General features: G+C 42.3%; 1 protein-coding gene across 1 annotated transcript in view; it reads right to left on the bottom strand.

Annotated features, from left to right (window-relative positions):
• The window catches only part of LOC107123285 (arylsulfatase D-like), an 80,219-nt gene that overhangs the window by 4,759 nt on the left and 47,873 nt on the right, over nt 1-27,587 (bottom strand). The window contains exons 2-7 of the mRNA XM_015426511.1: nt 6,451-6,577; nt 5,889-6,010; nt 4,831-4,953; nt 2,983-3,406; nt 2,185-2,321; nt 659-793 (exon numbers count right to left, since the gene is read on the bottom strand). Of these exons, the coding sequence (XP_015281997.1) occupies nt 659-793; nt 2,185-2,321; nt 2,983-3,406; nt 4,831-4,953; nt 5,889-6,010; nt 6,451-6,577 (1,068 nt within the window). The remainder of the gene's footprint in view (nt 1-658; nt 794-2,184; nt 2,322-2,982; nt 3,407-4,830; nt 4,954-5,888; nt 6,011-6,450; nt 6,578-27,587) is intronic.

Raw genomic sequence — 27,587 nt, 5'->3', positions numbered from 1 at the left:
GAAAGAGGAAATAGTGGGTAGGGGGAAACGAGATGCCTCCCCCAAGTCCTTGTGGGTTCCTGCTAGTAAGTGTCTTAGGGTTTCCAGCCTCCAGGTGGGGCCTGGAGATCTCCCGCTTTTACAGCTGATCTCCAGCTGACAGAGATCAGCTCTCCTGGATAAAATGGCTGCTTTTAAGGGTGAATTCTATGGCATTGTACCACACTGAGGCCCCTCTCCTCTCCAAACCCCACCCTCTCCTGGATCCACCCTCAAAGTTTCCAGCTATTTTCCAACCTAGACCTGGCAACCCTAAAGTGTCTAAATGTGAGGTCCCCTTTGAGTTTGATGGAAGCCATTTTCAGGGCCAATGAGCCCTCCTGCCTGTGGACTGAAATGTTTTGGCTGTTCCTGTAGCTTCTGTTGATTTCCTCTGAAATTTTTCATCTGTCTTGTACCGATCAACTTGATTGTTTTCAATCAGAGACCCTACTTTGGTTCTTTCATACAAACTATGCATGTGTCAGAATTTTGTGGACTGCATACACTTCCTCTTTTTGATGCTCCAAACATTTAAATTACATCCAGCCTAAAATGGCATTAGACAGGCGACTAACAACAACAGATTACTCAAAACATTTTTAGGAAATATATTTGAGTAGAAAACTAGAATCCTCACCTTTGTATATGCCATTCCAACCACCTAGCTGAACATTTCCTTGTTGAGCCTCTAAGTGGCCACCATGGTCAGAAGTAAAGTATGTCAGAGTGCTGCTTTTCAAACCTTGATTGTCAAGACTACTCATAATCCTTCCTGTAGATTAATAGAAATATGGTTGCACTGGTTAGTCATCTGAAAGTTAAAAAAAGAAAAGCAACATTTTGGATTATTCTGGACAATTATATGCAGGGCTATTTTTGGGCAGGAACGCACAGGAACGGAGTTCCGGCTGGCTCCCGAGTTGGCCACGTCCAGCAGGAATTCCATTAGCATAATAGGCCACACCCAACAGCAGGAACTTATTAGGATTGGCTACATTAGGGGTGTGTGGCCTAACATGCAAAGGAGTTCCTGCTACAAAAAAAGGCCCTGGGTTTTGACCACAAACAAGGTAAACAGAATAACAAGCAAAAGGTGGGCGTGGCTGGATAACCACACTTCTGGTAACATGGGGGTGTGGCCTAATGTGCTAATGAGCTGTGCTGTCAGGGGTGTGGCCCAATATGCTAGTGAGTTCCTGCTGTTGGGTGTGGCCTATTATGCTAATATGTTCCTGCTGGGCTTTTTCTACAAAAAGAGCCCTGAATATGTACTGGAATAGTAGTGTTGTGCTAGTGCACTTAGCCACATTCCTGAAGTTTAAACTGGACTCATAATTTCTCAGTTTAATTTTTTAAAAACTTTCCTTCCAAAAAGTATAGCCATGCTATAAAGCTAGTCAAAGACACTTGGGGAGAATGCCTCACTGTTGATGCTGGTTATTTCATACTTAAGGAAGACTCAGCAAGTAGTGGCAAACTTAATAAAAGCAAGTTTCTGCAAACAAACAGCAGAATCATTCTGCAAACACATGCAGCAGAATGAGGTAGCAGACTTCTAAGGCAGTAGAGTAGACCGTTCCGTTTCTGGCTGCAAGTGGAGCAAGTTAGTTTAAACACCCCTTTATGTAAAGTAAAAGCCTAGCTCAACAGAGAAACAGATTCTAGCTCAGCCTGCTCCTTTTCAGCTCATTCAGCCTGCTAGTTTTTCATTTGCGGAGATTTTCTGTTCTTGTAAAAACCCAGTTTCTCAGTAGGGGAAGTCCATTCTAGTACTTAAGGAGTCTATGACCTCATCCTCTGCAAGTCTAATCTAGATCTTAAGCTGTTCTTTTAAGTTATCTACTTTGTGACTACTTCATGAGGTGATACATCTTCCCATCTATTGCCAATTAATGCATGATTCTTCCATTTCATGTGAGGTCAGACGAGAATCAGGGCATTCTACTGGGATCAACACTGGAGCAGAAACTGTGATACAGAAAGAAGGACTAGACATAGGGGCTGAGAGAGCTCCGAGAGCACTGCTCTTGAGAGAACAGCTCTGAGATAATTTTGACTGACCGAAGGTCACCCAGCAGCTGAATGTGAAGGAGTGGGGAATCAAACCCGGTTCTTCAAATTGGAGTCCATTGCTCTTAACCACAACACCAAACTGGTATTTACCTATCATCCAGTCCATTTCTTCTACATTATCACCATACAAGCCATGGTTGCTTTTTCCAGTGAAATTTCCTGTGGTAACCAGTGGTGTGTGAACATGCAAGAAAGAAACAAGGAGGAAAAATGGCCCATGCTGGTTTCTAAAAAAACAACAACAAAAAAACAAAATTCAGGAGCCATGTAAAATGAAATTATTTAGATATAATTCTTTGATATGCTTGTCGATGTCTGGTGAAGAATCTTTATTAATAGCAGTACATAATGAACAATGAAATCCTATGCAGAGGTATTCGGGTCCAAACTCATTAATTTCAAAGGAGTTAGACTAGAGTAACTCTGCATAGAAACTGCAGTGTAAGCTGCCTCCAAGCTTGTATGTCATGCTATCGAAACCCAATAAATTTCTCCCTTTATCGTCATAATATGTCAATCTGTCTCTTGTTTCAAATATCAGAATGTCATCTCAGATAAATGCTTTTAATCAAATTTTACAATTAGGAAGACATTTATTTAACAATCTAGTCATAATTCAGTTGATCAGGCAACCTTCATTTCTGAAACGATATAATTCTTAATTCTCTGTATGAAACAGAAGCACTCCAAAGAGATCCGGGGGGGTCTAAATGGCCATTTTGACTGAAAATAAGTAGAGATGGCTCATAGAAACCTGGCTCCTCAGCTTCCTTTCCTCTTGCCTCTAGCTATTTTCAGTTCATTGACTAGTTAACATTTATTTGGTATGCATGCTTCATTCTCTCAGTTGTATAATTTTTATGGCGTTTTAAAGGAAATGCCTCTTACCTTTCAATAAAGGAAATGGCCTCCCTCAGCATAAGGGATGTTGCTCTTTCCACTTTCATTGGCTGCTCTGTGACTTCATAGTTTCTCATCATGACACAGTTCCAGTATCTTATGAATCCATAGCTTGAGAACCAGGAAACGAAGAACAAGAGGCCAGAGAAAGCAAGAAGGAAGATTGTTTTCCAGCTGAGACGTATCAACTGGGTAAGTTTGGCTGCTATAAGAGTCAGCACAGCAAGGGCAATCCACTGAGAGTATGACCAGAGTCTGATCCGCAGAGGCGCAGCCATCTCGGGAGGCTGAGTTATTTGACAGTCACCCATCATTGAAAAAGGCATCCCATAAAAATAATCAAAACCATGCTTCAAGGGGTGATGGCAGTGATCATTACGGTGTTCACAGTTCACACCTTGATGCCACTTCCCTAAAGAGAATTTTTTTAAAAAAGTGAAAACATTGCCAATCAATAGTTGCAAAGCAAGTTTATTGGCAAGCTGGTTTCAAAAATTCCCATTGCTACTGGGACAGAAATATTCCTCTTTAGAGGAAAGGAGTCAACATTAACATAAATAGTCTATATTACTTTAGGGTTCTGTGAAAACTGTGAATCAGTATGAATGGTATAATCACTTCACAATTTATTGCCATTTATTCTGGAGTAAATTGGACAGAGATAGAATACAGCCTGAATAGAGAAACCCCCCATGACAGTGTGGACTACTGTCTTCCATGGAAGAACATTCTGTTCAAAATGCATTTGGACTAGTCGGGACTAGGTTGTTAATAAAGCTGCATTGTGCCCATTGGGTTTTTTTTTGTCTTTTTTCCTTCTCATGTTATGTAGCTGCCACACCTGCTCTGTACAGGATTGTTTCCTTTTATTCTAAAACCAAAACCTACAGTTACTAAGGATAGTTCCTATTTTCACATCCAGTCGTGCAGAAAAGCCTCAGAGTTGTCCATAGCTATTGTTGTTCGGTCGCACAGTCGAGTCCGACACGTCGCGACCCCCATGGACCGGATCACGCCAGATCAAGCTATACTTGCTTCCAAAGCTGAACCACAGAGGCCATATATCCAAAGGCTGCCGAATTTTGTAACTCTCAGTATTACATTGCATGCCGCTAAAGAATACTGATACTTTCTGCTCACACAGGGTGATATTTGGATCTAAACCCTGAATAGGGAATAGTAACATCAATCAATCTACTAACTGTTATATCTACACTAAATTACAGTATCCATTAATTTATTATTGTAATCAGGCATACAGTTCTTATAATGTTCAGCATGCTATTCTACTTTATGTTTAAAACAGCTAGTGAGGTGATAGGTATTAAATAATCACACATTTTTATCTGTATTGGAATATGATGATATATAGTCTATTCTTGTATATTTCACCCTTTCTTATGTATTCTTGTGTATGTCTTATGTATTTTGGTGTAACTTGGGTTTGTAAAATAAAATGAATTTTTAAAAAGGAAAAGAAAATGTTGGCAGCTCAGAAACCTGATACTCTAGCAAGAACATATAGCTCTGAAGTTATGTGATCTGTTCATACATATTCTGGTTGTTTTATACAGGGAGGAATAAATTCAGAAAAGATTGCCTTTGCAACAATCAATCCTAATGAGTTTTAGGGGAAAAAATCTTTTCAAAACCGCAGTTAAAAGGAATGTTTTCCCAGGGTGAAAATTAGCAACTAGTTTATATTCAGAAACATTCACTGAAACCTTCTTGATCAAAAGAATATTACTGTTGAGAAATGTACAATGCACCCACGTGAGATGTTTCCAACGCTACATACCTTTACTTTTCCCAAAGGTGATCTATAATCCAGCCTACCTATTAATCCAGTGGCATAGCCTTGCTTCTGCAATATCCTGGTAAAAGTAGTTTCATTTGGAGGGAGGCCACCTGAACTACCAATCCACTGAAGGACACGAATACCACCAAAATCAGCCATTCCTGGGACAGAAAATGTACATGCACATTAAATTTCATCAGCTCAACCAACTAAGGTTTTAATATCAGATTAAGATCACCACGCCTAATTGATCGACCTGGCAACAAATATGAATCCTGAACTGTTTGTGACACATGTGGTGACAATCTTCTATAAGCCTTCTGAAGACAGTGTTTACTAAAAACTAGTAACTTTTATGTGTCTGTAATATTCTCACAGTCACCAGATTGAATTAATAGAACTGAAAAAGTATTCTGGTCATTAGCTAGTCTAATCCACACTGTAAATATGGATATCTATCTAGTAGTAGAATAATAATGGGTTGGATCACATGGGTCCATTCAGTAGGGGTGGAATTTTTCTCCCAGGAAGGAGCCTTTCCCTGGCAGATGGATGAGCCTCTGGTTGGGGGGGGGGGTCCTTGGGAAAGTGTCACCAGTAGTAGAAGGGGTATGCAGGATCTGATCCACTTTAAGGAATATTTACAAACTTCTACAAAACCCAGTCATTTCTACTTAGGAGGCCCACTCTGTGTTCCTCCAGTTTCTCAGTTAAGGTGGGAGGCAATAGGAGGTAAGGCCTTTTTTGTGGTGGCATCTTGCCACTGGAATGTGGCCCCACAAGTACCCAACTAGTGCTCAGTTTTAGGTACCACATGAGAAACCTTTTTTATTTGCCCATGGACTCTTCTAGTTGTTTAGTAATTGTTCAAACCTTGTTACTGTTCTTCTAAAGTTTTTACTGACTTTTGCTGAATTGTTTTCATTGCAACTCTGATCTTGCTTCTTTTTGTTCTGCTGCATTGTGACCAAATTGCTTTTTATGATTTTTTTTACAGTATTAGTGTTAATTGTAAGCACCTTTAACTTTTTTTTTTCACTACCACAAATAAAGACTATATTTGTGCCATACAACAACATATGAGAATATGGCAAACCTGATCGGATAGGGTATCTGCCGGTTAGGAATGTCGTTCGACTTGGACTGCAAAGTGGAGCTGCGGCAATGTGGTGGGTAAGTTTTACTCCCTCTTTTGCCAGCTGATCAATATTAGGAGTCCTAAGAAAAACATAAGTGTAACAAGTTTCAGTGGAGTGCTTTGAATGCAACTCCTTCAGGGATTTCTTAGCATGCCATATTCACTTCAATAGAACCTTTTGTGACACTGTAAAGGTACAGGAAAGCTATTTCCCTTTACTATATATTAATTAATACATATCCTACCCAGGTGCTTCAGACATGGAACTCAAAGAGATATACACAAGGTCCCCAGAAGGCCCCCAGATGAGGCCCAGACCAGACTCTTGACTACCTTAGCTTCAGAAAGGTTGCTTGTTTATGTGTCTTTTCACTGCAGCATGCCTAGCAAGTTTCCAAACTATTCTGTGCATGGAAAGATAAAGCACCGGCAAGATCCCTTCTCTTGCCAACATTTGACTTAGAAGATGGATTCGAGTTCCCTGCTTGATATTTCAGATTTTGGTGCTCCTCACTTTTACCTGATAGTATTATTTCCATAGCAACCTATATCCCCAATGCCAAGATCATCAGCCATGAAGATGACAACATTGGGCTTCTGGCTGACCAAAGCTTGCAATCCAGGTGGCTTTAGCAACAGGTACAAACCTAGAAATAAGCTCACAGAGCTCCAAGGAAGAAGAAAGTGAGTAGTTATATATATTGTGAACATAAAGTAAAAGGATGAAGTTTAATGAAGAAACATGAATAACCACCTGTCCCCCCCCCCCTGCACCAGCAACAAGGCAATGCTGAAGCTGATAGCGGCTTGGTCCAAGATGGGAGAAGACCCTCTCCAACTACCTCTCTGTGTACCACTGCCCTTCATTCAGGTTTATATCATTAGCAATGTTTAGTGCTGTTTAAACATTTGTTCAGCTCATCATGCAATTCTGTAAGAAATGTCAAGTTTTACGAAAATGGAATGGATAGGCTAAAAAATTGAACAAACAGGCTCCAAATGTCAGATGTATGACATTTGAATTAGTCTATAATCCAGCATCAATTACACAGAAGCATGTTGGTTTTATATTTAGATTTCCATCCTACCTTTCTGCTTAAAAAAGCACATGATAGCATTTATAAATAATGTTTCATTAAAATTAACTGAACCTTGGGGCATATAAACACCATCTGGAGGATGTGTACATGGCTTTTTTTGGAGACGTCTCTCAGCACCTCTCCCTACAGAAGTCTCCACCTGCTTTTTCAGCTTCAGGTTTACAAAATAGTAGAGACTTGAGGTGAGTGTTTAAGGGAAATTGGAGGTTAAAGGGAATTTGGGAGGTTAATAGAGGTTGTGTGCATTAACAAGAATTTGTCTTCGAACACCGTTCAGAAAAAAACCTTCCATCTTGCCTTTTATAATACACTAAAGATCTCCAGTGAACAAATCATAAACTGTTTAGTTGAAGTTACATTATTCTTTGTTTTACAAGTCTGTTAAACTCCGTGTCTACGAATGGTTCACTGGTTTCTATGCATATTTTTTTGATACCTGAAGCAACTAAAATTTAAACTTGTTAAAATCAGGCATAGAAACTCAATTAGGGCAGGAGTACATTATTTATTGATATATCTAATTTTGAACAATGCCCACAGAGTGGCATAAAAAAAAATCCACACAATGAGGCCATGTAGGGATAGGGGGATTTTCTTACAAACTTAGGGCAACCCCTAGGTTTGCTGGAAAATCCCAGAGTGATTTTAAAAATAAAAATAAAAATGGAGGATTAGCCACCCACAAATGGAGAACGCCAACTGGAATTTTGCAGAAATTTCCAAGATTGCAGTTGTCACTGTGGGGTTACTTTGCAACTGAGGAACTGGGGCTAGGGGCCTATGCAAACCAGTATGACTGCAGGTTGGAAGAAACAATGGCAGCCAAGGGATGAAGAGAAAGCGGGGAATGGGGGATGGAAGGTAGAGAAAGGGCTGGGAACAGGCAGAGTGGAATACAGGGAGGGGGGAAGAAAAGAGACAGCTGGGAAGAGACAAAGTAGAAAACCGTGTGTGTGTGTGTGTGTGAAATATGGGAGGGTTCCCTCCACTGCATATCTTGCAGGAATCCAGCTTGTATTTTTCTGTTGTATTGCATTCACTACTGAAACATAAAGTTAGTACAAACAATCACTAGTTCTAGCAAAACTTGTTTACCCGCAACATGGCAAGTACAACATCATCTCTTTCATGGACTGCCAGGAGGTTGATGAAGAAGTCTGGAGGGGGGGAAAAACAACAGAGAGTGAATACTAGTGAAGATCTAGGTAACTGCAAACAGTAACATCATGGCATAGCTGTTAAACATTTCCATATTCATTGGGAGGGAGTATATTGCAAGCTGCATATGAAGATCTACAGCATGGAATCTGTCTGGAAGGGGGAGCCACGTTTTCTGCTTCTTCTTTTAATATTAGTTGAATGTAGCTCTCTTCAAAACAGCTGGTGTGGCAGCAGCAGGGTGGACAGCAAAGTGTCCTAGTTGGCATCCAGACAATAGTACAGTTCCTCACTGACTACATAACTTGAAAAAAGTGGGGTATAAATTAATGGAATGGTATAAATGGCTGCTTTCACCACTGTATCCTTCTTTACTTATGAAGTAGGGTTGCCATAGAAGCTGCAACGCACTGATGACATTTGCCATCTCTTGCCAGCACTCAATGGAGTAGCAGGGGGAAAATTGGAGGGGCAGGATAAGTCTTGACCTCCAACTAGGAACGCAGAACTGATGTTGCCATGTCATGCAACATTCTAGTAATGTTCCCATTCTCTATGGTTTTACCATGGAGATCAGAGAAAATCCTAGACTGTCCCATGACATGGTGACATCACTTCCAGATTCCTATCTGGATTCCTATCTGGAAGTGATACTGCATCATCCCATGATGCCCTTTTGCCAGTCACCCTCTCCCCAATGTCTTACTGCTGTTGGAGCCAGGGCTATTATGCAACCACAGCCTAATACACAGTTTTAACTATCTGTACTACTAATCATTATATGTCAACAGGAACTCCAAGGCTACGAGCCTATTGCTCAGATTATAGGGCATGCAGATTGGGGCTATATTATTTTGGGTCCATATCAAGCAAACGTACTCTTAATACCACTTCAGACTGAAGATGGTAGATTCCACCTTTGAATTTGCATATAAAATGTCTGTGGAACTAGGGGCCAAATCCAAACAAAACAGACCTCCCAGTAATCACACAACAAAGAAAGCAAGACTGGGGCCAATGTAGAGCCAATAATACACTCTAAAGCATAAGTAATATGCTGAATACAATTGCTTTATACTAGATAGTCACTATTAAGTGTACAAAATTTCCCCAAACATTTACAATAACAAGATAATACAATAGAATGTCAGTAGCTGCCAACAGCCCCAAGATATCAATGGAAATCCTAAACAGTTGCTGTTGGCAGTCAAAAGAGTATAAGGCTTATTGAGCTAAAAGCTACTAGAATGTATCTCATATGGGACCTGTCCTTGATAGACTAAGCTTCGTAGCCAAGGAAATAAGGGCTAGTCCCTATATTAATGGTAGCAACTCTAGAGAAGTATCTTAAAAACCAGGAGATTACACATATTAAGAAAACTTGTATACAACATCAGTTAAGCTGCTTATGAGGAAGTCATTACACGAAATCAAGCACAAGCCGGCTGCTTCGTCAAGCTCTAGTAGCTCTAGTGACTATCTAGTATAAAGCAATTGTATTCAGCATATTACTTATGCTTTAGAGTGTATTATTGGCTCTACATTGGCCCCAGTCTTGCTTTCTTTGTTGTGGAACTAGGGGACCAGCACTGCAAGGTTCTACCCCCTTCTCTTAGCTTGCTGGGCTGGCTTTAGGGGAAGTTTTTAATACAGGAGACTATTTCAAAAGATGATTATCCACCTGGAGTGGTACAGTCCTTTCTTCCATCACAGATCTCTGCCATCTTAATGCACCCTCACTTACTTGCATCTGGAAACTACGCTTTTGAACACACAAGTGGGGACTTTTGTGACCAGAATTCTGGTAAAAGGGCAGTTTGCTTGAAAAGGGAGTGCGTTGCGTAGCCATGCCTGCTTAAACAATTATTAAAAGGGCATACTGATAACATTTACTTCTCAGAAACCTTACACTCATCCCGTTTCAAAATTCTGGATTCAGGCAGGGGTCATTTCATAGAAAAAGAGCTGCAGGAGCTCATTAGCATAACTTATTAGCATATGCCACACACCCTGACATCACCGGAAGTGTGCACCAGCCCCTCTGACAGGCAGAAGCACCTGGGATCCATTCTTCCCCCCTCTCCCTTCCCTTCGCCTCCAAGTCGGGTGAAGGAAAAGGGGAGGGGCAGGATCTCAGGCGCTTCTGCCTGACAGAGGTGCTGGTGTGCCCACAGCCAGCCTGGGTGAATTATAGAATCATAGAGTGGGAAGGGACCTCCAGGAAATTCACCAATACCCCCCCACACACACCCCATTGGACTCTGTCAAGAGTGACCCTGCCAGCTGCATCCAATGGATGGATTGGAAAACTTATAAGTGGACTAGGGACAAGTTCAATTTAGTTGGGGTAGGGAATTTCTGACGCTATTCTGTTGCCTGGCTCCTTTAAAATCATCCCCCCCCCCCCGATGTGTTTTATTACATTTGGCCAACCCGGCTGCTGTTCTTTTGCAGAAAGCATGCAAAGCTTGAAGTCCAAAACAGCTTCTGCTGCTGCACTCCTCTTCCAGCATAAGCTAACCAGCTGTGCAGACTGCACTACCACCACTTTGCACTGACTCTTTAATCCAAGCTCTCCAGTATTTCTTTTATGCAAGTTATTCACCACTTTGTATGCTTTTTGCTTTTGTTTTAACATCTCAAACTTCGTCAGTACTCCAGGCAGTGCTCCCCAATGATAACGGAAGCACTACTGGAGGAATCAAGAAGTGTGTGTGTGCTCCAGACTCCCCCAAGTGGAGGACCCACAATAACTAGAGTGGGTGGCACTGGATTACCATAACCTGTATGCACAGGAACAGGATGGACAGAAGGGAAGGGAGTAGAGTTGACGAAGGGGTTCCTAGCAGGTGAGGAAGTACACGTCAGTCTGTCACCCAGTAAAGGAGCTCCCCAGCAAACATCCCCAGCTTCCCATTTTCATGACAGTAGTGACCACATGAAGTTGTCTTATACCACTGATGTGCTAGCCTTACACTTAATGTGTCTAACAGTACTTTCCTGATGGTCTTCTCTGACAGCTGCTGCTTGAGATCTTTTCAAGTGTTCTGTAGGCTCCAGAGTGGAGATCTTGGGGTTGCTCTGCTAGGATTCAACCTGATGGAACTCCAAAAACAACATCCTTAATAAAAACAATAAAAATCTTGCAAAAACATTTACTGAAGTATTTCTGTAGTTCTGTAAGGAATATCCTTCTGTCATCGCTCACACACTAACAAGTACTGCGCAATGTGAACATTCGTTTTGCAATATATACTTTATCTGAGCGTGTACCGATCCCAATTCTTATCACTAAAAGGAAAAGAATACCTATTCAATTATAAATATAGTTTAAAGAATGATTAAAACCATTACACTCAAAACTGTCACTTACAATACTACTTATCAGCTCTTGCTGGAAACATTCTATGTTGACTAATAACAGGACCCAAGGTCTTCACAATGTGTTAACTAGATTCTAAAAGCCAAACATAAAGTCTCCACTGCTAATTGCTACCAGCCACGGTCTGCCTGTGCAAACAGCATTTAACGTGCTAGTGTATCCACAATATATTCAATTTATACTATAAAATACCCTCTATATTATTTACTATCACCTAACAAACTATATAAACATGAAAACCCTTTCCAGACCAGACCAGAGTCAAACCTTAGCAGCCGTAGCTGAACAATATGACCATGTTTAAAGTGACAGGGTGTAATTTTCAAAAGAATCTATAGGAACAATACCAGATATGGGGAAATTTGCATTCTATTTTCGTTATTCAGTTTTTTTGTTGCTAATACCAGTGTTAACATAAGGAAGGTGTTGCTGCAAGAAGAGGCTAAATGGATATATTGGTTGAATTTACTACTACCTCATGGGCTAAACTCAGAATTTGATCTTAGTTGTTTCTTATAATTATGTCTGTATTAAATTAGTGGTAAGTGCAGAACTTTAGCATAGAATGCAAATTTCCACACTGCCATTAAAAAAATTAAAATGTGGTAATTTGGAATTAGTGACATATTTTTTATCTGCTGCTAAAATATTGCTGGGTTTTTTCACTTAAGTATGATCATGGCATAGAATTCTTTAAAAATCAACCTAGAGCAAGGAGAAATTATGTGTGGGCACCTGTGAATTTGTCAATAGGGTGGAATTTGGATCACTACCACATTTGTCATGTGTGGGATGCTGATTTCTCTTTATAGACATTTTGCCTTAATTAATAACAAGCTTTGATTTTTTTAAGCAGAAGCTATTCCACCCAAAATTTAAAAACATATTCTTCATTAAATATATTATGTGGTGCAAATTAGTGTTTTACTTGGCGGGGTACATCCACTGGCCCCACCCTGGCCACAGCCCTGTTGTTACTTATATAGACAAACCATATATGTATGATCTTTTTTCATACAGAGGACGTTTTTCCTCAAAGAGATTTTATCACAAAGCAAGTTCAGTTGTTTTGAACACGATGTACCAATCCCCTTTTTCAATGCCTGCAATAAATTTCTGGACTTTTCACAAAGGTAGCTGCTATATTTCAAGAGAGAAAATGACTTATACCATACCTTGTGGAGTCTGAGCAGCATGCAAGGAAGAACTAGTGTTCAGTGTCGGAATCATTCCTAACTTGCCGGCAAAGCATAATCCCAACTGTAACGCAACATCGCTCATCATATTTCTGCCGGAGGCTGGAAGGGAAGTTATCTAACTGTTCTGCCCATGTGCACCGGTAAACAGTTTCCCCAGGAAGAAAGTTTCGCTTTAGAGCTAAACAATTGATTAAAAAAAATCCCCTTTCTGGCTGTTCTCTGCTGCTGTCACTGTTGGCTATGCTCTGCAGTTTCCCCCACAGTGCACCTCTCTTTGATATCAGCACAGTGTTAGCATTCAGCTGCACATGTGGGGCTGATCAGAGAACAGTAGGTCTTTCATTAGAGCCCTGGCTCAGATGATTTAAGGGCTGCCGAACTGGCACCTGGAAAGAGCATGTAGAATACTCTGGCTCAAGTCTTACCAAAATAATCCATTTACTTTCCGATAAGCCACTCTTGTTTTCCTACAAAAAGCAATCTCGGTAAAACAGAAGTGTGCTGTTTTGATCACTCTCTTCCTTTAACCCGGGCCAGTGTTTTAAACTGCTGGAGTCCACTCCAGGACTTTGTGTGGGCAGGAACAGGGAGAAAGGAAGTTGTTGTCACTCCAGCTCCAGACAGAGGAAGAGCTGGACTTATTAAACTCTGCTCTGGTTTGAAACTACGCTGCCTCTTTCTTTTGATGCCTACTATTAAGGATACAACAAGACGTATTTGCAGAATTTCTGCAAAGGTTAGATAAAGGAGAACTTCTTGTATATGCAGATTTTTTTTTAAAGTAACTTTTGTGATACTCGTGGCCCATGCGTATAGTGTCATAGTATTCCTCCTAAAGCCTGATTTAATCATGATGCAGTGTTACATTCATATTGGTTCTAACCCTGATCAGATTCACCCACGAGAGTCCTCCAAAGTGCAGCTTCAAACAGTGTTCACCAGCTCCAACTGTAAAGGAAACCACTGAATCAAGGAAGGAGGAAGCGTGGAAGCACATGTGTAATCTCCAAATCATTGTAAAAAGATTATTACTGTATCATTAGTTACAAAAGTTATAGATCACATTTCCACCGGCACAAGGGTGAACAAAGCTGCTCACAAATTAAAGCATACGTCATACAATCCTAATTAAAACGATTAAAACTATTAAAAACAGAACTAAAATATGTTCAGAAACATAAAAATAACAAAACATAGGGTGAGGAGGAGAATGCCAAGTGAAACAAAAAAGTCTTCACTCCCTGGCAGAAAATGGCAACAGAAGCAGACTGATTAATCTGTCTGGGGAGAGAGTCCCAGTGTTTTGGGGCCATGACCACGGTTGCCACCTGTCTAACCTGAGAAGGAAGGAAGGGCCACCTGAAGTAGGGCTCTGCGATGATCATAATGGTCAGATGCATTCACAAGGGAACAGGTGGTCCTTCAAGTATGCAGCTTTAAAGGTAAATTCCAGCACCTTCAGTTGTGCTTGGAAACAGATTGGGAGCCAGGGTAGATGGGCCAAGACTGGAGGGATATGGTCCCTCTGACCAGTCTTCCCTCTAAGCTGAGTTAGTGGGAGCTAGCTCACAGTCTTTCAGCCTTTTGTCTCAGCTCAGGAAGGATGGCTCCAGAGCAAACTGATTTATGCAGTAGCCAAATCACTTGCTCACAATTTTAATGCCAGCAGCTCACAAAGTAGAATTTTTGCTCACAGGACACCACAGTTTAGAGGGAGCGTTGCCTCTGACCCATTCAACACCAAATGTTACACTGTAGCCTCACGTGATAATCCATTCAACAATGGGGAAGAGGAAGAAGTTGGATTTATACCCTGCCCTTCACTCGGAGTCTCTTTGTGCCTTACAATCTCCTTGCCCTTCCCTTCTCCACAAGAGACACCCTGTGAGCAGTGTTCCCTCTAAGCTGCACTAGGGGGCACTGGCACACACCATTTTAGCTTGGCTGCTCAGGGCTTTTAGCTTCCAGTTCATAAGCATTTTTCCCTCCATTGGAAAGAATGGAGGATAGGGGCACCTCCCGGTCCAATCTTTTTGAAATGGGGGTGGGTGGGTTTGAGGAGAGGCACTAGCAGCTATGCTGCAAAGTTGGTCCATCTACCTCAAAATTTGGTCCATCTACCTTAGAGCCCCAGATACCTCCAGATCAATTCACCATTATTCTCCCAGAGCCCCAGATACCCCCAGATCAATTCCCCATTGACTATAATAGTCCCCATAGGCTATAATGGGTATTACTGCCTGCATGATGGCCTCTTCTTCCAGCACTCTCCTCCACCGCCCTCTTGTAAGGAACAACTTTGGCTATGAGGGCTTGGACATGCTTCAGAACAGGACCAAAGGAATCATTCCACCAGAGTGGAATCTCCATCTAGATGGCATGTCCCTGGGCAGACACGCATTCTGTGGCCATGAGCCAGAAGTCACAGTGGTATGAGGTGGCGGAGCTGCTCCTGGTGGTGACAAAGGCAATGCTTGCATGCTCTATTACCAACCTGTACAGCAGTGCCTTCTCGGCCTTGGTTCAGTTTGGCTGGCAATGGCTGTCATGGTCACCAGATGTTGCAGTGCCCATGCCACCCACACACAGGGGAATGTGGTGACAGGTCATCCCACTGTGAGAAGATGCCAGTCTCTTCATCCGTTCTCACCCCCATGCTTCCACCATGGCCATCCCCCACCAGGAGACACAGATGACTGTCTCTCTGGCTGCCTGCTGCATTTGTGAATGCTGTCCCCTTTTCCCACAGGGCCAGGCCAGTCACATAGCCTTTATCACCCACTGGGAGGAGCTGCAGGTATACTTCTACAGCCCCAATGTTCAGGCCTCCTGTAACCACCAGGGCACAGTACCCAGGCAGTGGTCACAACACCCAGATCTTTGCTGCATCTGGCCTCAATCACCTGTTGGCAGCCTGGCTGGAGGGCAAAGGATAGCTCCAGGGTTAGTATGGTGGGCATGGCTGGGTGGGCATACAGCAGAGGACACCACCCCGGCACCTCACATGCCATTACCTCCAGGTGACCAAGGGTATCCCCTGCTGCCATATTTGCTGATGCCGTATACTGAAGATGACTCACTGGACCATGCAGCCTACAACTAAGCCCACTGACAAATACGCATGGTCATCGAGTGGGCATTCGAGCCCTTGAAGGCATAGGAGGCCACAGAGCTGTGCAGTCTCTGGCAGTGGCAAAGCTGTTTGCAGTTTGCGCCATGCTCCACAACACTGCCATGCAGCTGTGCCTCCCACCTCTCTTTGGTGGGGCCAATGTGGAGGGTCCATGGGCCAGGGTAAGGGACACCGTGCTGTTACTGGGCTCTTCTGCAAGGCAGGACCTTAGGGGACATCTTGAACTGGAGTGTGTGTGGGCACACATTTGGTGGCAGAGGCTTCCCAATGGCCACGCTGGCAGTAGGGGGGCCCTCTCTCCCCTCATGACAGCAGTTTGTTTTCTCTCCAATTTCAGGCTGTTAGAACAAGGCTTTCGAGACGCACTTTTAAATAGTTGTCGCACATTTTTAAAATTAAGATCTTTATTACGTTTTGGATTTTTCCCAAACATTAGATGATGAAACCTTAGAAAAGTAGTAATTTTCTGTTGCTTTATTATTCATAAAGTTCTAGGATAGGTCTCCATATACTCTGGAATTTATCTTCCATTGATCGATGGGCAAATGTTGCCTTTTCTTTTGCAGCAAGGTCCAGAAAAGCTTCCATCTACTTTTCTATACTAGGGCCCCGTTCACACGATGAATTTGCCATGGGAGAACCACGGTTGGTGGGCAGATTAGTCGTATGCAATCACACCCCAACATCTGGGAAGTGGAGTGCACCCGTGGCCAACCCGCGCGATAAAAAAGTAGTACCGCCAAAGTACTGGCAAACGGTTTGCCACGGGATGCCTCTGGATGCCCACGGTATGATCGCGCTGGTACATGGCTTTCCCCTCCAGCTCCTCGTTTACGCGCCGGCTCCAAGGGAAGGACCCGTGGTGTGCCGCCGACGCATCTGATCATATAATCGCAGATCAAACTGCGCCAGGGCAATTTGCCACGCCTCGCCCCGTGATATCCGGCCCGTGTGACCGGGGCCTGGGTGAAGTAACTGATTAGAACTGTAACCAAGGGCAGGGCAAATGAGGCCCTGGGCAAATGATGCTGAGGGATGCAGAAAAAGTATATGATGACTAAAATAAATATTATGTTATCACTTTTGTTATTTATGTATTTACCTTTTCACGAAAATAACTACTATGAAAGCATAGGGGGCACAATTTTATATTCGTGCCTCAGATACAAAATTAGGTGATTATGGTTCTGTAACTGATTTCCAAGACTGAAGTATAAATCTTTTAGCAATAATAGTAGCTCTCAACATCCAGAGTTTTTGCAGTGAAACCAGTTTCCAAAAAAGGAGAAGAAGAAGAAGAACCAGGAAAGTTAACAAAGCTGAGGGTTAATGCAGTGTGATGGTTCACGGGGACACCACCCTTTCTCAGAGAGTCACAAAGGCCAGAAACTCCAGGTACTATGATTCAGGTGCTCATTATTTACGGTCACTCTCTATTCTCACCACAAGGTGTCTCCCCAGGGTCAACTAAGCCTCTGCTGCTGCTACTTGTAACAAATGATTTTGACACCCCTGCCCTACAGGGTCGCCATAAGTTGGCTGTGACTTGATGGCAAAAACAAAGCAGTTTGGATCCAACCTATATTTTATTTTTTGGGGGGATTTCTTAGATTCTTCCTCTTGTAAGATTCCCCCCTAAGTTGTTCCTGGGGTCCTCTGTCCCTCAGAAGCAGCATTATGGGGAAAAGAGGGGAGTGCTGTGAGAGGGGACAATCAATGAAAGTTTTCCCCTTCCTCACACCTTGTGGAAATTCTAGGCATAATCAAAGTCTCCACAGGCAAGAATATTAACATACTTTATTAGACTACACTATCCTTTTGTTATGTTAACCTTAAGTTGCTTTCACTTTTGCATTTGCAAAGGAAACAGCATTTTAATAGGAAATAGAGAACAATTCCTTTTAAAAAAGGAATAGGCAACAAGCAGCCCCCAGCCCCCGGGTTCTCAAGGTTAAATGCATACAAATAAAGCAGACTTTTGTAACAATGTATAAAGGTTTTTTGAATAGATTTTAAAACAGAATATTACTATGCAGCACAGTCTCTATTGCTTAGCAGCAAAGAAAGAAAAAAGCTAACTTTCTATATAATAGATTCGATACCTGGTATTAGAAGGCAGACCTTCTTACAATATAAAAGTCCAAGCTAGAGGCTTAAGCTTCCTCTGTGCGGCTGTCCATCATGATGTAGTGTAACACGACAAGAGTACTAGTGAGGTAAAATCAGAAAGTTAGCGTAGCTTCCCTCTGGCCTATAGCCTTATTATACTCTTGGCTTGCCCTCCTGGCACCCTGGTCTCTCAAACCCAATCACGGAGCTCACTTGATGGAACTCTCCAGAATATGTTAACGTCCACTTCGGATTCCCCCTCCCATTTAGCTATACAACTGAACACAGGTTCTCATGATTAACCAGTTACCACATTCTTGAATCCGGCCTTGAAAGAGACAAGGGTAGTATCAACAGGAAGGCCCGATTATGGACACCTGAGAGTCAGAGAAGGCCTGCTAATAATCATGTTAATCCTTGAAGGGAATCAGGATGCTTTGCCTCACCACAGACCACAGTCAACCCTGATATATATTTCATCCCAAATTTTGGTAACAAAACTAAAATAATAGAAATAGGATTACTGTCAGATGCCATCCATAATTTATATTAAATTAATAGGTCACTTTCTGACTTTTACACATGCGGCAAAGATACAGAAATTCCATACTGATGTTTGTATACCGTTTAATCTTTTAAAAGTGACTTTCACCCTCTAGTGGTGATTTTAATTTTTAAATGTAAAAAAAGGGAATCATTTCATTCAGCCTCTTCTTTACTGCCTTTGCAAAAGAGTGGAAAAGCTTGTTGATGTTTTTGTTTGGTGTCATAATCAGAGGAACATACAGAGATCCCAGTTCCTTTCTTAGAAGGTACCATGGTGTTTAACATTCTAACATACTTATGTAATTCTTATGCCACCGTTTCCCCCGCAAGCCACATCAGTCAGGGAATCTTGTTTGGATTCTCCTGTCAGGTGTATGTAGCTACATTTTTGTGCCAGCAAAAGTTCTTTCTCTAGATGTGAACATTGCAAAGAATGTATGAGTTCTTCTTGGAAGTTTTAAGATGTGGAAAAATGTCTCTAAGCATCTGTGAAGTCAGACAACTGGCTCAACTAATCCTGGAGAGTGAGGATGTCAAGATGGTGTCCATTTGCCTGGAACTTCATTGTTGAATGTTTCTGTGAAAGTTACATTGGGAATTTGCATGCGACTGTGCCTCTCTTTCACAGTATGTTCCTATTTCATGAAGAGACTTTGGGGGATAGAATATGCAATTTCACAGCCAAAAACACCAGTCGTGTGTGTGCTGCTTCTGGCAATCTACGCAGACAGCCATTTTTACTATGTTTGAAGGCAAGAGTAACAGGTCTGCTTTTAGAATTTACCTTTACCTATATATCATGCTAAACTATGGGATCCTCTAACTCTATAGCCTCATAAAAAACAAGAATAGTATTTCTTTTATCTCCCTTCTCCACTAAAATATCATGGCCAAATATCTGTCAGTTCTTTAGGATCTTGATTTAGTGGCTCATCCCTGTAGACATTTTCATTTTTTTCTCTTGGATTAAATAGATCTGCTTTCTTAGAAGGAATATGAAGTATTTTGAAACCCATTACTTATTTCAGCACAGGTACTGCTTATGGCTCAAGGGTACATTCCAAGAAGTAAAAGCTTCTACCTTTGACCTTCCATAAACCATACTCAACTTTAAAGAGACATTAGCTAGTATTCTATGCTAACTTGAAAGTAACAGGATTTGTGTGAGTAGCTTTTTATGGGTCACAGCCAATGGTTTTCAGTTTCAGCTTTCGCTATATAATATATGGCCTAAGCACTGCCTTTATTATTTACTAAATAAGTCAGGAGATGGAAAGCAAGAAGGGCCAAAATAAGGCCACTGGTTTCAAATGCAGTTTTGTTTACAGCATTGCTGCTGCAGCGTCCTCATTTCCCCTATTTCTTAATGTGTTGCCATAATCACTGCTTCAGACCAATTGCCGGTGGTACAGCAAAGATCGTAGAAGGAATGAAAGTTAGGAGAACTGAAGAACTGGCAGCAAGCCTCTATTTCCATCTGGGCAATGCAGTGGAACTGGGACTAGAATAAAGCATCCCTGCCAAGGCCCAGTGGCCAAAACCCCCCAAATTCCACCCTTTAATGCATGAAGCCAATGATTAATGCAGTTATGAGAACTGCTGCATTTAATGTATAAGCAAACATTATGCTCAGTTGGAAGTCACACCCTCCAAATCCAGACTTGTTTTAGTTGTTTATCGTACTGGCCACTGGCCAGGGAAGGACATTCTTCATATGGTTGGAGCATGCTTTCTCCTACCCACATTCAGCACCTGCAGTCAAATGATATTCCATTATAAGGAGGACTCAGTCTAAGATCCGATATCAGGAAGCTTTGATGACTATATTTTCTTTCTACCTGCAAAAATAATCTGTCCACAATATTGTCTATGCTGATTGATTATCATTTTGTGTGAAATGATATATTGGACAAGAGTGACCCTCCTCTCCAGCCTACTGCCCAATGCAACCTCTCCAAGATTCAGAGGTGCAAGTTGGGTAGACAGTCACAGGTGTGCTACCCGTCACCCCTAATTATTTGTCTGAGAGCCCTGACCCTTTTATACAACAGGTTCCCACTCTCTTTCCCAGAGTTATAAATTTATAACAAACTATACACAATCTTTCTCCCCAGTGGGGACACAAAGCTGCATTGTTCTCCTGTCATCCATTTTATCCTCACAACCATGTGAGGCAGGCCTGGCTGAGTCACCCAGCAACCTTCCATGGTGGGTTGGGGGATCTGAGTATCAGAGATCTCTTATGACATGTTGCCTATCTGTTTATAATAAGATCTCTTATGAGTTGTTGCCTATCATGAAGATAACCTGGCTCAGAGTACCCTTCCTTTTTGGCACTGCAACTTCAACCATCATTACGGGGTTGGTGACCAGTTTTCAAACATGTAGCATTATTTTCTGAGTTATGCCTGCCACAAACAGAGACCCTTAGCTTCCACTGCCAATAACACAGTGTGGTGGTGGTTTGTTTGAAATCTCTTTCAGTTTTGGCCCTGCAGCTCCCAGAATCATCCTGAAGCTGGTGGCCAATTTTGACTCTCCTAGCTTCATTCTTAATTCTGAATGATTAAGATTGCTGGAAAAAACATCAACAACTTCAGATATGCAGACGATACCACTCTAATGGCAGAAAGGGAAGAGGACCTAAAGAGCCTCTAACTAAGAATGAAAGAGGAGAGTGCAAATGTTGGCTTGAAACTCAACATAAAAAAACTAAGATCATGGCATCCGGTCCCATCACTCCTTGGCAAATAGAAGGGGAAGTCATGGAAGCACTGACAGAATTCATGTTCTTGGGATCCAAGATCAGTGCAGATGGTGACTGCAGCCATGAAATTAAAAGACGCCTGCTCCTTGGGAGGAAAGCGATGGCAAACCTAGACAGCATAATAAAAAGTAGTGACATCACCCTGCCAACAAAAGTTCGTATGGTCAAAGCAATGGTACTACCTGTAGTAATGTATGATTGCAAGAGTTGGACCATAAGGAAGGCCAAGCACCGAAGTATAGATGCTTTTGAACTATGGTGCTGGAGAGGACTCTTGAGAGTCCCTTGGACTGCAAGGAGATCGAATCAGTCAATCCTAAAAGAAATCAACCCTGACTGTTCCCTGGAAGGCCAGATACTGAAGCTGAAGCTCAAATACTTTGGCCACCTAATGAGAAGGGAGCACTCACTGGAGAAGACCCTGATGCTGGGAAAGATTGATGGTCAGAGAAGAAGGGGATGGCAAAGGATGAGATGGTTAGACTGTGTTATTGAGGCAATGAACATGAACTTAAGCAAACTCTGGAAGACGGCGGAAGACAGGAGGGCCTGGCGTGATGTGGTCCATGGGGTCGTGAAGAGTCGGACTTGACTGTGTGACTGAACAACAACAGCTTTATTCTCTGTTCAATTATTCCTGCCAGTGTGGTGTAGTAGTTAAAGTGTCAGATTAGGATCAGGTTCAAACCCCCACTCTGCAGTGGAAGCTTGCTGGGTGGCCTTGGGCTCATCACACATGCTCAGCCTAACCCACCTCACAGGGTTGCTGTGAGGATAAAATGGTGGACAGGAGAATGACAAAAGCTGTTTTGGGTCCCCACTGAGGAGAAAGGCAGGATACAAATTTTAAAAAGATGGATAGACAGGCTGATTCTTTTATTTCTATCGATTCATGGTAACAGCAAGCCAAATGATCTGTTTTGTTATGATATTTGGTTTGGATCAGGGTCATATGGAGGGGCCCAAGTGGAATCTTTGTCTGGGGGGGCCATGGTGTCTCTCAGCAGTCCTGTATGGACATGTGCACACGCACGCACACACACACACACACACACACAGAGAGAGAGAGAGAGAGAGAGAGAGAGAGAGAGAGAGAGAGAGAGAGAGAGAGAGAGAGAGAGAGCCTAAGGCCTAACTGTTTTGTATGTGTAGAAAATTCACAATCAGCAGGGATGAACAAAAAGGAGTTAACTTACATTCAAAACTTCAAATAAATTGGAGTGCTATAGGCAGATAGATAGAATCATAGAATCACAGAGTTGGAGGGGACAATACAGCCCATCTACTCCAACCCCAGCTCAATTTGTTTGTCCAGCCACTGCTTAAAGACTGCCAGGGAGGGGGAGTTCACCACCTCCCTAGGAAGCTGATTCCACTGTTGCACAACTCTTACTGTAATGATACATTTACTGTTGAGATACATTTCTCAACACTTGAACTTTTGATCCCCAACTCTTCATTCTTCCAATCCTCAGTTATAAACTTTCAGCCAGCTTCTGACTCACGCTCTTTCACTCACAGACACACAGAGGAATTTCAGACAGACAATATAATCCGGAAGAGGAACGGTTCCCAAACGGTTTCTGGTCTGTCATTTCAGACAGAACCGTTTTAGAACCGGTTCCCTACCGGAATATATTTGTAATTTTAGACACAAACGCTTCTGTCCCGTTTAGGAAATGGGGCTGAAGCATTTTACCTGTCAACCGCTTCCAAGTAGTCTTCAGTTTCCTCTCCCGGTTCCGATGCGCTTTTCCCCCACCGTTTTTCGCCCGTGTGGGCGATCTCCGCCATTTTTTTTGGGGGGGACGTTCGCTTTATAGCATTATAGCGTTATAACGGAACAGCAGTATATCAACACCATTGGAATGGCTGGAGTGTTTTGTTGTAGTGATATAAAGCGAACGTTCCAAAAAAAAAGGGTAATGTGACATTCCTCACAGACTCTTCCACTCACTCACTCACTCACACACAGACACCTACCTCCCCATTGCTCTGTAAATGCTCTAATTGTCAGCTGTCAGCCTTCCCCAACATTCTGTCAGATCTCATTGAGAGAGGCTGAACTAGATCTGTCCATCACAACAAGTTAATATTCAGGGTTGCCTGACCCAGAAAAAACAACAACATTCTGCCCCTTCTGTATAGCATTACAAACACATGCTACAAAACAGGCATTTCATTTTCACATGCAGGGTGAATGATTACAACTTGGAAGGGGCTGTGGCTCAGTGGTAGAGCATCTGCTTGACATGCAGAAGGTCCCAGGTTTAATCCCCACCATCTCAAGTTGAAAAGATCAGGTAGGAGGTGATGTGAAAGACCTCAGCCTGAGACCCTGGAGAGCCACTGCTGATCTGAGTAGACAATACTGACTTTGATGGACCAAGGGTCTGATTCAGTATAAGGAAGCCTCATGTGTTCATGTGTGTTCAAATATATGAGCAATATACACGTCTACTACATAGTTACCCTACAAATTCAGAGTCCTTAACATTCCTTTCTTCTCCCTCTATTCTCCATTGAGCCTGTTGCCATTCCTTCTTCCTGTCTGCAAATTATGTGTTGAACTGCTTGACATCAGTATATTTTTAGAGTATGGGACTCAGAACTTTGCATACATAGAATTAATTGGAGTACTGAACAATTTGAGAAATAGCATCTGCCCAGTTTTCTTTACCAGAAATGTCCGTCTGATTGCACAGAAGTCAGCCAGTACAATACCCAGGATGGATATTATTAATTCATTCATAGAAGAGACTGGATCTCGGTAAACCTATCTTCTAAAATATTTATTAAGACTGAGATAAAATGGGGGTGGCCGGCTAACTGGGCATTTTCACATGTGCAACTTTCATTTCAGCAATAATTTGGTGAGCTGCCAAAATTGAATGAACCTGCACCCTCTGATAGAGAGAAGGAAGCAGCACTGCCCTCACTCAGATTTGTCTTTGTCTGTGATATCGTCACATACAGTGTTGATTGGTTATGTGGCACCATGATACAACTTGACTAGCTACATGGTCTCTGCTTGACTGGATCACATGGGTAACATGAAGAAGATGCATCTTCTTTTAACTCCCCCCCATACATTACTGAAAGAGAGAAAATGATTACTTAAAACAGTGCAAAAAAATCCTGGAAAATCCCATTTTTTAAAAAGAAGAAAAAAGGTTCACCCGCAAAAAATGGTTCCACTGTAATACTTAAAATGAAAAGAAAGCACACTGTGCTTTGTTGCACAGAAATGACAGACGTTACGTTATATTTTCACCACTAGATGGTGAAGAGACACCATACTGTAACTTGAACTAAAACTAAAGGTGAAGAGAGTACCAACTTTAGTTCATTGGTTTTTTTAAATGCATGCCACATTGCATTCCATTATCTTAATTGAGTTTGCTTACATAATTGCTTAATAGTATCTGAGTTTCAAGTGGAATAATAGAGAGTACATGTAAGTCATTATCTTTCTTGTATTTTTCTGCTTTGAACTGGTGGGTATTTATTCATACAGGTAAAGCCAAAACAATCACAATGTTTCCATACATCCATGTTTAAAAGCTGTGTATTTTTTTTAATTTCAAATTTCATTTACTAACTATGAACCCAACAACTTCATTCCATCTTATTAATAGGCCCTTCATCCCACCTTTCTTTTTCAGTTTAGTGAGATAACCAAGTTGGGTTGCCATTCTCCAGGTGAGGCTTGGAATTCTCTGAGAATTATGATAAATCTCTAGACTGTAAAGACCAATTTCCCTGGAGAAAATGGCAGCTTTGTAGGATTGAATCTGTGGCAAAACATCCCTACTGAGTGCCTCCCTTCCCTAAACTCCACCATCTCCAGGCTCCCCCCCAAATCTCCAGGAATTTCCTCATCTGGGGTTGGCAACCACAAATCCAAGCCCACCTATTAAAGCTCTATTATCATTTTGGCTGGCTAGAAATTTTTACTAGTGTTGTACTGAGCTGAGGTAGACTAGCTGTAGATTCAGAGACAATGTAGCAGATTCTCAGAAGACCACATCCTATAAAAATTTACAGCCAGATTCTATGGCCCAACTAAGATGGCTTCTACAATCCCTTTCGTTCAAGTGGAACAAGCTACCACTGAGTATCCTGCACTCAGCCACCTATTAAAACAATGGAAATAATACACTTCAACATTTTCCCAACCCAGTGCCACAGCACTGAGAGTGGTTCCTTTTCCTATCACAGACAACTCCTTTAGGAGTAGCACAGCAAAAGTCTGTTACCATGTAGAAACTTCTGTCTGATGATCCTGACAACATGTAGGGGGCTGTTCAAACTCAGAATACCTGGCTTCCTTAAAAATAAATCCAGTTTTAGTCAATGGGGCCTAATTCCAGAAGATTGCTTGTAGGATTGCAGCCCTACTCTGGACCCACCTCAACCATGACCAAATGACAGAGACAGGGAAAGTATACTTTCTTCTTGTGAAGTAAGCTGGAAAACAGACAACATTTCTATCAGACATCCGAAGGTGTACTACTGAGGGCTTGTTTCTCATGGTACACATACCTGTCCTACTGTTATTTTTGTCTACAGATTTTGCATATTGTTGTACTGGTATCAATTTAAAAAAAGAAAGAAAATGCACTTCAGTAAGCCATACAGCAGACTGGTGGAACTGAGGCTGCCAAAGGGTCTGGACAAAACCAGCTGAACTTACCTTGTCCCTGATTGGTGACCCAAAGTGGCTTCTCACATCATTTCCCCCATCCTCCGCTGAGTCCACACAACAACCACCTTGTGAGGGTAGGCTAGGCTAAGAGGTTGTGACAGGCCCAAGGTCACCATGGTTGAGCGAGTTGTCTCAGGCTCTAGTCTGAAGCTCTGTTTTATATACCACTATAAAACACCAGCCCTCTGGGGAGACTCAGGTTCAAATCCTCACTTGGCTAGGAAGCTCACTGGGTGACCTTGGACTAGTCATCTTTTTCTCAGCCTAACCTGCCTCACAGGGCTGTTTTGAGAGTAAAAAGAGAGAGGAGGAAAACATGTGTGCTGCCCTGAGATCTTTGGAAGGAGTAAGAGGTCAGGAGGACTGACACATGATAGACAGACGTATGTAACAAAGTCTAGTGAAGATGCATGTGCCAGTTGGCCTTTGTACATTCCAGCTACCTCTGAGACTGTGATGGGCAATTGTATTCATGTCTATGGTGAGACAAAGGGCTTTTCTGCACACTTAACTCACTCCTGATTTTTTTTTTTTTGCAGAATTGCTTTGAGCATGGTTTTTCCACATGTTTACCCTGCCTGCGCATTTTCACAGTTGTGGGGTCAGTTTATTTTTTTCTGTACATGCCTTAAATAATGAAGATACTCAAGGGAAGGTGCTGCCATCATTGGTGCTGCCATCATTGGTGGCAAGTAACAGCAAAACAACTGTGTGCTGAAGTTGTGTCCACTGACCGCCACCGGAGGTCAGCGCACATACCCGAGCTTCAGTCTGGGAAGACAATGGGGACTACGATCCTAGTCCCTCCACTGGGGAACCAATGGGAGCCTTGGCGGGAGATTCAAACCCACCAATGGTGACCAAGGGGTGGTCCCCAGGTGTGTATATAGTTGGCCTGCCGGCCGTTTGTCTGCATGTCTTGTTGTGTGCCTAATAAAGCGTGCTATGCACCACGTCGTTGTCTGTCGTCGATCCATGCGGCTTCCTACTACACAATAACCCGCAATAGTCAATGTGCAAAAAGAGATTTCAGCAAAGTGAAACACATATGTAATCAGCAATAAATCTGTACATAAAATCCATCATAGGAAATATAGAAGTCCACAGAATGCATAAAGTCCGAAGTAGAAATTCAACACTTTTCCTAGGTAGTATACAGTGTTTCAGACTTCTGGTCCTTCCTCAGGAACAAAGAGCTATGGAAGTACAAAATACAATGATACTTATTAACAATAAGCTAAATAAATCCCAACATTGCACAAAAATCATATGAAATACAAATGATCACTGTTATACATAGTCTCTCATACATCTTACCCACAATAGAAAGTCTCATTCCAATTTCTTTACAAGACGAATATTGGCTGCGGTCACACGTAACAGAAGCCACACAAGTGAGACGGAAAACAGCCGGAGTTTCCGGGCGCGATCTCACCAGCACATCTGGGAAGCGTAGCACTCCCGTGGCTCAATCGAGGCTTCCAGCCGAAACTGCGTGGCAAAAAACTAGTACCTTGGAGGTACTAGTTTCCGGAAACTGCGGGGCAAGGGCAGG

The sequence above is a fragment of the Gekko japonicus genome, unplaced genomic scaffold, assembly GCF_001447785.1.
Source record: "Gekko japonicus isolate JY-2015 unplaced genomic scaffold, Gekko_japonicus_V1.1 scaffold1206, whole genome shotgun sequence".
NCBI lineage: Eukaryota > Metazoa > Chordata > Lepidosauria > Squamata > Gekkonidae > Gekko > Gekko japonicus.
The sequence above is the reverse complement of the archived record's forward strand: the minus strand, read 5'-3'. Positions and strand labels throughout refer to the sequence as shown.